Source organism: Castanea sativa, chromosome 5 (assembly GCF_040712315.1).
Source record: "Castanea sativa cultivar Marrone di Chiusa Pesio chromosome 5, ASM4071231v1".
Lineage (NCBI taxonomy): Eukaryota > Viridiplantae > Streptophyta > Magnoliopsida > Fagales > Fagaceae > Castanea > Castanea sativa.
In genome coordinates, this window is record NC_134017.1 from 25,388,805 (window position 1) to 25,400,380 (window position 11,576).

At 32.8% G+C, this 11,576-nt stretch overlaps 1 protein-coding gene across 1 annotated transcript; it reads left to right on the top strand.

Annotated features, from left to right (window-relative positions):
• The first annotated feature begins 1,212 nt into the window (after positions 1–1,212).
• On the top strand, positions 1,213–11,279 carry LOC142636608 (MLP-like protein 43). The gene is made up of 2 exons (XM_075810880.1): positions 1,213–1,503; positions 10,805–11,279. Exons 1-2 carry the CDS (start codon positions 1,317–1,319, stop codon positions 11,071–11,073), a joined length of 456 nt encoding a protein of 151 aa, XP_075666995.1. The 5' UTR covers positions 1,213–1,316; the 3' UTR covers positions 11,074–11,279.
• Positions 11,280–11,576: the final 297 nt, after the last annotated feature.

Sequence of the window (11,576 nt, forward strand, 5' to 3'; positions counted from 1 at the left end):
TATTCCATCAACACTAAATGTGGCTGCCCAACATACTGAGGTTTTGACCGTCACTTTAGATCTCACTTCTGATATATCAAAGCAACCTACACCTCATAACCAGGTCCATTATTCTCTCAGGATTAAGAGTTTATGCAAATAGAAGTCGTGATATTTATTATTCATTTGACAGTCGTTAGGAGAATAATAAATCTCACAGCAGTCCCTTTCAATATGTCTTAACTCTTAAAACATATTAACATATCAACTAAAAGTCTCCACTTCCATGATCAAGACAAATTATCTTAGTTGATACGTTATAGTTTTCGCAGATGAAATGCCCAATTTCATCACCGACTACGAACTATAAATTCTGAGTTTACAAAGAATTTGTGATTTACATCTTTTGTGACTTTTCATATAAATCACATACAATGCATCTCATGGATTATATGATAATGTCCCATATTCATGTTACCATTATTTTAGATAATAATAAAACAACTTTATCAATCACAATATTAAGTCATACATCATGTCATACATAATGTCATACATAATGTCATACATAATATCATACATAGCATTATACAATAGGATTTAAGGGCACTAATCCTAACACCTATCTTGTTAAGTCTCACATGTTATAAAATGCTCTCTTACACAACTCGTTTTACGTACTCTTGCTCATAATATTTCTCTTTCTTCCTGTGTTTTTTCCTAGCGAAGAGGAAAAGTCTCAACCAGCCACAAAGAAGGACTAGATGTAATTAACTTGATGTGACAGAACACGACTTTGATGACTTGACGCGCCTGCCACCGTACCATTTTACTCACCTACCTCGTTAAGTCTCACATGTTATAAAATGCTCTCTTACACAACTCGTTTTACGTACTCTTGCTCATAATATTTCTCTTGCTCATAATATTGCTCATAATGTTTCTTTTGCTCATATTTTGTGTTTCTGATACATGTTTCTTCTCCGACAAGTGTAGGATTCATCCGCATGTGAAGGAGAAGAAACATGTATCAAAAAAAAAAAAAAAAAGGATGAATTTGAATTTTTTCCTAGCGAAGAGGAAAAGTCTCAGCCTGCCGCAAAGAAGGACTAGATGTAATTAACTTGATGCGACAGAACACGACTTTGATGACTTGACGCGCCTGCCACGGCACTGTTTTACTCACCTACCTTGTTAAGTCTCGCATGTTATAAAATGCTCTCTTACGCAACTCATTTTATGTACTCTTACTCATAATATTTCTCTTTCTTCCTCTTCTTTATATATTTTTAGCGGATTAGAAGTGAGTTTGAAGATACGTACGCAGCATTGAAAAGATGTCTCTATTTGGGAAGTTAGACGCTGAAATAGAGATCAAGGCCTCTGCATATAAGTTTCATGAGGTTAACAGCAAGAGATTAGCTGAGGTATCGAAACTTGGCCCTAACTTTATACAAAGTGTTGATTTAGTAGAAGGTGAATGGGGACAAGAGGGCTCTGTCATGTGCTGGTATTTTAACTTCGGTAAGTCAGTCAATATTTGTTGTTGTTGTTGATCAAGTGTTATGAATTCCTGAACACTTTTAACATTTTATGTAATACTTGTCCTTACAAATGCTTATAGCTAGCCCTATCTACTGTGTATGTCTAAGATTTACTAAAGATAGTGTTGATGACTTGGTGGGAAAAAAAGAAGAAAAAGGAATTGTAATGTGTTGTTGGGGTGAGCTGACGTATATTTATATAATTTTTAATTAGTTTTCCAAAAACTAAATTGGAAAAAAAATCAATAAATGGAAGGGGTTTACCTCTTTATTTATTTATTTATTTTTGTGTGTGTCCAGAATAAGGTTTGGTAAACGATTTGTAATTTTTTACTTTTACGTTTGGAAATTTAAAGGAAATATTTTAAACTCACCTTACGTTTACGTTTGGGCTGTGCTAAATTCATTCCAAAATCACAAAGATTTGATAAATTTGAAGACAGATAAATTAGATAAATTATAAATTATATAGAAATTTTAATAGATTTCTAAAAGACTAACGTAAATTTGATCAATTTCAAATTATAATAAAGAGTACTAACATAAAAATTAATGCAAGCAGAAAAATTAAAATTAGGTGATCCCACGGGTCATTATATCATTGCCACAAATGCACCACGATATTTTTTTTAAATAATACCGTATGAAAATTTGAAAATGTTAGAAATCATCCGAAGTAGAACATGGCTATATTAAGAGAATAACCTTTGAACCTCCAAGAACTCTAGAATCCAGTGGAAAAGAAAAAGGAAAAAAAAAGTTATTGAAAATTTCATTAATCAAATCTGAATGTACAATGGACTTCAACCATAAATACTGGGACAAAATTACATTTGGACCAATAGGGGCTATGCCCCTTGGACCCTGATTTTTTTTTTTAATTATATATATATTTGTAAATGTTTATATTATATAGTTATTCTTTGAAACTTTTCAAAAATTACCGTTAATTTCATCACAAAAATTAAATTGACCAAAAGACTTAAAAAAAAGAAAATAGTCAACCAGCCCACACCTATAACCCTCCTTTAAAAAGGGGAAAAAAAAAACTTAATTGATTAATATACCCAATAAAATCAACTAGGTCTAAGGCTCTCTCTCTCTCTCTCTCTCTCTCTCTCTCTCTCTCTCTCTCTCTCATTAGTTTCGTATAAAGAAATATTTGAATTAAACATATTAATAATTATTCTTTCTTAATTATAAAATTCTTAAACTTTAGGGTTGGATAACATATTATTTATTTTTATATTTTCCAAGTTAATTTACTAATTTTTCTAATAATAATAATAGTAAAAAAAGAAAAGAAAAAGAAAACAGAGGCCATCTATTTGTTTGTCAGTATGTTTGGTGAGTAAAACATAATATTGAATAGTTTTAATAAAGTCTAATAGGAAACACCATTTTTCGAGTACATTTTCTCAAAATTATATATATTTTTTCTTACTTTTATTAGTTATCAATTCATCGTTTTTTTTTTTTTGTTCTCAAGGATTTTTCTTTAATCTTTAGTTTTTGCCTTTGGAATTAAGTGCATGAAAACATATATATATATATATATATATATATATATATATAGATTTTACGATAAACCCAATATTTAGAGTCAAGGTAAATTAATGTGAAATTTAGTATATAATTTTTCATAAATGATTTAGGGATTTAAAAAAAAAGTGGAGTTACATCTTTTTATTTTTTATTTTCTTGGAGATGATGTCTAGTTACGTCTTGATAGATGATTATGTTAATATTTATTAAGAAAAATTATTATATCTTTTTTATTTATATTTTTGTAACACTAAATATACGCTTGCTTTATTTTTATGTATTAATTTAGGATGAACGTTAAAAAAATATCATTCTTAAATGGTGAAAATGTTTTTGTTCATACTTTGTTCTTGCCCCCTCCCCCCCCCCCCCCCCAATTGAGGAAATCCTTGCTCTGTCCCTACATAAATATATAGTACAGAAGTCCTAAGACAATTAGGAGGCCCTTGGGAAACCCTAGGAAATTAATGTATGCATGCAATTGGGCTTGAAAAAAATATCTGAAAAAATTACAGTCAACTTCTATAATGTCTAAAGAAATGTTCTAAAACTAAAGCGGTAAATATTGTAGTAAAGACCGTTTTAGTTTCATAAGAATAATAAAATATTTTTAGTTCTAGTCAATATTGATGTATCATTTTAGGATATAAGAATTAGTTCTCCTACTTTTGTATTTTACTTTATACTCTATCAATTGCATTAAGTTATATGTTTGATGAGGAGCAAGCACTACAAAAAACGGGGTCTATAGTAGCATTTCAAAAACGCGGCTATAGACCCCGAAAACACGGCTATATCCTATAGCCGCGTTTTCTAGAGTCGCGTTTGTAAACGCGGCCTAAGCCGTGCAGCAACAGACCCGCAGGGTCTGTAGCTGTGTTTTTTAAAACGCGGCTATGGTTAGCGACCTATAGCCGCGTTTTCCAAAAACGCAGCTATAGACCCGCTTGAGCCGCGGTTATTAACGCGGCTACAGGCTGCGGACTATAGCTGCGTTTATAAAAAACGCGGCTATAGCCCTCTGTCAGTTCGTTTGCCAATCTTGCATAGAAACTATAGCCGCGTTTTTAAAACGCGGCTATAGCTTCTCTTTTTTGTTTTTTTCCTACCCTCTTTTTTGGCTGTTTTTTCCCTGTTATCAGAACTGAAGAATTTTTCCCTGCTATCACAAGTTTCCAACACAACACAAGTTTCCAACACAACACAACCATCCAAAATAAACAAGTTCCAACACAACACAACCAGTCAGACTATATTCCATGTCTCCAGCTAAAGTTTGTAGGCCACAAACATTTCAATTATTTTCATAGGCCTTAGCAAGGATCCAGGAAGAGTACCCAAAACAATAAAGATAAACTTTCCTTCAAAAGCTTAGAATTCCAAAGTAAAATAGAACAATAATATATAATTAAAAAATTGGTGAAAGTAATGATAAGACAAGGGTTACATTAACCCAAACATGACAATCAGTAATAGTGAATGGTAAATCTTTACACGCCTCATGAAGTGACAATCGCAAGAGCGATGCTTAGGGACAATTCCTTTAGTGTTGTACCTTATCTTCCCCAATTAAATTTAAGCATGTGACTACATTGGCCAGTGCAATACAAATGTGTTATCTATCTCAAGGACAATTAAATTTAACAATGTGGCTCATGGATTAATACAACCACTTCCAGAAGCTTGTTCATCATGTCACAAAGCCAATTTAACAGTCCAAGAAAAAAAAAATCTTTTTCTATTCTTTTTTATAAGTAAAAACAAATTATTAAATACAGTCTCCATCTTGCAAAACAGGGCATGAAGCAGCCAAATAGGTATAGAGGAAGCTCAAAAAGGGGCAACGTTGGTATTGCACAATTTGTGGTTGATTAAAAAGCTTTTACTTTCTTTTAGAAAATAAAAAATAAAAACAACGTAATACTAATACATGAAGCCCTTCTTTAACCTAGGCACTTTGTATCTTCATTAGCACTCTGCCCTCACGGTGACTCCTAGCCTCTTCTGCCTATTTTCCAGCCCAAAAACCTGTCCACATGAAGCCCAATCATGAACTTCAATCAACGCAACAATCATAAGAAAAATATACTATACGGAATCACAAATTTTCAAGAGCTACTGCTTAATTTTCATGCACAATTAGGAAGAAGTATTACATCATCTTTTCGGCATCATACCTCGAGTTTTCAAAGAAGTTGAGGATTGAGTTCTAAAAAGGGTGATGGCTGAATATGACTTGCAGTGCGCAGCAAATCCCGAGATTGCCTACATTTGAGGGGCTGAGATCATCCTTAATTGACAATAATGGTGATGCTGGTAGTACTGATAATAAAGGAAAAAGGGTGATAGATGTTACCAAGCTTGGAGCTCAAGAACGCCATCACTTCATAGAGAAGCTCATTAAGCACATTGAGCATGACAACCTTCACTTGTTGAGAAAAATAAAAAACAGGATAGACAAGTAATCCTTTTACTCAATTTTTTTTTTCTTGTAAAAATCATGCCTAAGTATATACAAGCAACATATGTATGTAGAATCAATTTCAATGGAATTGATGTCATAGCAACTAAGTCATACATAGAGAAGCAAAAACTTGCATGCTAGAATTGAATTCACAGACCATGTTGCTGTTCATTGCTCTTGCTATCTTTTTCATTGCTCAACGAGTTAGTGTTTTTTCCATGCATGTACTAATGAACAGTTCATTTGTCTGAATTGTTTTTGAAGCTTACCCAAAGATGAATTGTTTTTGCAGTGTTGGTGTAAAATTGCCCACTATGGAGGTGAGATACAAAAATTTGCGTGTGGAGGCTGAATGTGAGGTGGTTCACGGCAAGCCCCTTCCAACACTATGGAATTCTCTTAGAAGTGTACTCTCTGTAAGTATTTTCATATTTGGAGAGTAATTCAGAGTTAGATTTATGGATTTGTAGCTTTGACATAGAAGTTTAAAAAAACAAAAAATAAAGATAAAAGGCATCATGGGGTATAAATATGCAAATACACATGCATGTTTGTGTGTCTCAGTATGACCATTTTAGAGCAAAGAAAATGGGATTAATTTTTGTCATTTGTTATATTTTCATACTTCTATGTGATTTTCATAATTTTAGGATTCCATTTTCTTGATTTTAGGTGATTTTAAGGTTTTCCTTATCAAATTAGAGTCTTGTCTATTTTGAAATATTTTTACTTAAAAATAAAGTTTTTGGGGGCCTTTAAATAGGCTTAAAATTTGCTTTCAATAATTTAATTAAAGAAAATATGGCTCTTTATTTCTGATGGATACTAGAGTTTTTTCTTGAGACTACTAGAAGTTCCTTATAGATTTAATGGTTTACATCTAACTACAACGATATCTAACACCTTTACACTTGTCATTCTGCATCATAACCAAGAAAACCTGGGTTTTCTGAATCTTGCTGAATTGCAAAACCTACAATTTATGAATAGTTTAATTTTTAATTTTTTAATCTACAATAAAAATATATTGCAGTTACAGCTTATTATATAACAGGTATGAATATTGGAAAATCAAGATTGTCTTCTTTCTAACTTAATAGGCATTCACTAAGCTGCCAGGTTCAAAGGCAAGTCAAACCAAGGTAAGCATCATCAATGACATTAGTGGTATCATAAAGCCAGGAAGGTAAGCTATAGCCTATATACTGAAATAATTGAAATTGAGTTCCTCACTTTGTTGGTCTGTCTTTATATCTTCTTTAAATAGTATCTTTCTTGCAGGACATTTCTAAGTGGTATCATATATAGAAATTTTATTAAGTAAAGAACCTTTGTACGATTTAGATTGGGGTATTAAGGAAACTTTGAGGACTGGTAGTATATTGTTTACATATGTGAGGGACATGTAATTGACTTGTCATTCTTTGTTCATCAGAGGTTCTTATTTAGAGCAGAATTTTCACTTGGGAAAGAGATTATACTGTGATTTCTTATCACCTGATGCTATCCCATTTTTATGAAATTTTCATTGATACACTACCTCTATACATAAATTTACAATGCTTTGGATGGGGGGGATATTGTCCCTTCGCTTTGAAATACTTTCTAGAATCTGTAATACATTTTCATGCTATACTCTTAGAAGGTTTTTTTTTTTTTTTTTTTTTTTTCTAATAGTCTGTCTAAGGGCACATTAAAAATTCACTTGAATTTTACAGCATTCCCAAATTATACTAGAACTCTACAATTTCACTACAATTTTTGTTGCGTCCCTAGCTTCAATGACTTTTGTTTTTTTTTGTTTTTAACAATAGAGATAACTGAAAAATGTGCTTTAATGAGGCTAGAGATGTGTTCACATGGCCTTACCTTTCTTGCAGGATAACTCTACTGCTTGGTCCCCCAGGTTGTGGGAAGACCACCCTTTTAAAGGCTCTATCAGGGAATCTAAACCAATCTCTCAAGGTTTCTCACTCACAATAATTACAATGCAAATTGCAGAATGATCACTACAGAAAATATCAAGAAAAGCTCAAAGCATTACCTATGTAGATCCTATCATTTTAAATTCATAATGTTAAAATAGAAAGAATTAAATAAAACATGTAAAAAGAGAAAGTAGAAATAAGAGAACCAATTAACATAGTTCGGCTTGATGGCATACGTCTATGGTAGAAAGACAAGTAGTCACATCTTTGCTATATTGAACTATATGTTACAATATTTAATGTAGGGTATATATAAAAGTAGATTAGGCTTAGTATAGTAAGCCTAAACCACAATAGTCCAATGCATTACAAAACCACAATAGCCTATGGTGTTATACATCATGGCTTATGTATTTATGGTAATCTATTTTAACATCCCCATCAAAATCAAGTGTAAACTTGAAGACAACTTGAATTTGGAATATACGCTCATGAAGGAAACCATGTCCATGAAGACCAGAGGACAACTATTATGTTCAGAGGATGGCTACACCAGTGGCCTGGAGTTGCCAACATGTTCAAGTTAGCGAAGGCGTAAGCCATTGGCTTGGTTGGAAGAACTTTCTAAAAAATTGAAGAATTTGAATTATATGGGCAAAAAAAAAAGTTACCTAGCTTCAATGATCTTGACGTTGGTTTTCATCCTCTATTCCACTAAGCCATATACACAACCCTTTTTCTCAAGTTGCTAAAGAAGCATTTAAAGACAAAATTGGGGCTTCTAATCTGTAAAAGTTGTTTGTTTTCATGTCAAACATTTGAATCAGTGATTTTTTCTGGTTTTTTATTAGACACCCAAATAAATATAAAACCAAAAATAAACCTTTAGTATACAAACAATAAGAATTGGAGAGACAAACATCACTACAAAAATGAAACCAAAGAGACAAAGACACACACTTAAACAACAATAATATAATATTTATATAATTCTAGAACTCCATCTACGCTTCTCACGATTTGGCATACCATCAGATTAAATACATTATAATCACAATCCAAGCAAGAAGAACATATATGTTGTGTTTAGATTCTTTTCCGTGTTCATAATCATAACATTAAAAAAGTTAAAAAAATTTCGCTTCAATTGATTAATGAATAACTGAAATCAACATAAACTCTTTTTGGTTTTGGGTAAAAAAAGAAAAAGAGAGTTGTTGAAGGATAGAAGGGAAGCAACCTTGGAGACGCATTCCAACTCGGCGAACTTGAAAGCGAGGCCAATCGACGGCGGAGATTGAAAGACGAGGGAGGCCGTTGGATGGGTTGGGTTTGGAAGAGGAGGAGTCGGTGAGGCCTTGAGAAGAGCTTCGAATAGAGTTTGGGTTTGGGCAGGTGAGTGAGAGAGAGCGGGTGGAGATGATTTAGGGTTTTTTGCGATCTGATTTAGGGATAGATTTTTTTTTTTTTTTTTTATTTATACTAAATGTTGAAGCTGCATTTAATGAAACGCAGCTTCAACATTTAGGAGCTGCGTTTAATGAAACACAGCTTCAACATGTCTGGAGCTGCATTTCTTAAACGCCGCTCCAGAAATAATGAAAAACAAGAAAAAAAAAATTCCCTAGAGCTGCGTTTCTAAAAACGCGGCTGAAATCCTACCAGCCAAACGCAGCCTCAACACCGAAGAACGCGGCTTCAGTGCGGGTCTATAGCCGCGTTTAGTAAACGCGGCTATACGTGTTTCCTGGAGCTGCGTTTTTCATAAACGCGGTTCAAAACCCCTGTCTGTAGCTGCGTTTTAGAAAAACGCGGCTAAAAAACGCGGCCCAAAAGCGCGTTTTTTGTAGTGAAGATATGGTTAGGCCTACCTCATCATAATATTTTGAATCAATCCACCCAGGGAGAGAGTAGGGATGGCTCTATGCTATAGGCGAATGAGGTGGTCGCCTAAGGCTTCTAGGTAGAAATGACCTCTCAAATTTTAACCAATAGAGTTATTTATTTTATTATAATAGTATTAATTAAACCCAAATATTACCAATAAATAAAATATTTTTTTTATCAAATGAAAAACAAGAAAAAAAGAGGGAGAAATGATACGTTTAAAACATTTTTCACAATAAATTCTAAGTGACAGATTATTATTAGGCTGTTATTGGTAGGACAAAATAGTAATTTCAGTAATGAATTCAAATTAGAATTAGTAATATTTAAACACTTAGAATTTGTTGTAAAAATATTGTGAATGTAGCACTTCTAAAAAAAAGAAGAGCAATGCACAAAAAATTTCTCAACATTTTTTTATTACAGTTGAGTTGACAAAATCTTACTATAGCAAAATTTTCCTAATATCTACCACTGATATCACCTTTTTACTTACCACTATTAAGTTGCCATATCAATTGGTGTAAAAAGTTTATTAATTTTTTTATTTTTTTTTATGTTTTCTTAAAAAAAAATCTATATAACTAATTAGTAATTTTGCATCTAAAACTAGATAATAAAGGTTTAAGTAGTATTTACTTTTTTAAAAAAAGTTATCTTTAAATATATAAAATAACTCAATTTAGTTTTTGCCAAAGCTCCCCAAATGCATTGAGTCCCCTTATAAGAGAGAAAGCAAGCAACTTATTTGAATCAATCCATTATATTTTCTCCATTCTGCGCCTTCTACCTTCTTTACCACAAGCTCGTTTCTTCAAGGTACTTTTCTTCAACTGACAATCCTGTAAAGCCAATTCTTCCCCTCCTGTTTGAACTCAGCATGAGCCTAGTCCTTCTCCACATGTTTAACTACTACCACGTGTCCACACTCGCTTCTCCTAAAGCCCACTAGGCCCATTAATATAACTTCTCTTCTCCATACTTGTTTCTTCCCCACTTAACTTACTAGTTTACTTTCGAGTTTGAACAATGCATTTACAAGTAGTGTTTGAGAAGATGCAAAAACTTTAATTGAGACAGAAAATGTGCAAGTTAAGTAGAGGACGTTCAAGCACTGATTGAAAGAAGTCAAATTATAAAGTAGTTTTGTTTAGGTTCTTAGGGAAAGGAACTTTGTTGCTCTTTGTCTTGCCTAGTGGGTTTTTGAGAATTTTGTGTTCTCACTTGTCAACTACCATGAGATACGTGCTTTTGTGATGTTTTTTGTTTGTTAATACATGCTTTTCCTTCCAGGTAAAATAAAATATGTCTCACGTGTGATAAGACATGTCTGTACAGAAAACAGCAAAATATAGTTAGTAAACAATAATGAAAAGGGTGGTGTTTATATCTTGTGATTCTTGTCTCTCTTGTGTTGATGTTTGTACAATTGATTTTTTTGTTTGAGTCGGTGGCAGATGGGAAAGCTGTAATGTCTAAAGAGGTAATCGAAGCCATTGATGACAAAAACCTGTCAGTCACTTTCAAGGTGATTGGAGGAATACTCATGGAGTTGTACAAGAGTTTCAAATTCATTGTTCAAGCCACTCCAAAGGGTGAGGGGAGCTTGGTCCGGTGGACTTTGGAATATGAGAAACTGAATGTTGATGATCCTGAATCAAACACAATGCTTGAATTTACGATTGGTATTACAAAAGATATCGATGCTCATCTTACCCACGAATAGCTTGGAAGAAAGATCGTAGCCTGCGTATTAATAATTTAATAAGCACAATGCGTTTGTGTAAAATAAAACTTTTGAGGGCTTTAAAGACTTGTATTATTAGTAATATGTACTCATTTATGGGTACCACTAGAGCTTCCTCAATCGCCTCCTGCAACATGTTATCTACATTGAATACATGAAATTAATAATGCTTCTTATTATATCTATTACTAGTTGTTAAACCGTGAGAAACGTAATTAAAAACACTAAGTCAAATTATAATGTTCATATGTTACATTCGAAGATGATTTATTGCAATAAATCGTTTTTGAATGTTTAGTTCTAACCCTTACAATAAGGGTCTGTTTGAAAACAACTTTTTTAATTTTTTGCTGAAGGTTTATTGCCTCCTGCAGCATGTTATCTACATTGTATACATGAAATTAATAATGCTTGCTATTATATCTATTACTAGTTGTTAAACTGTGAAAAACTTAATTGAAAACACTAAGGACATGTTTGGT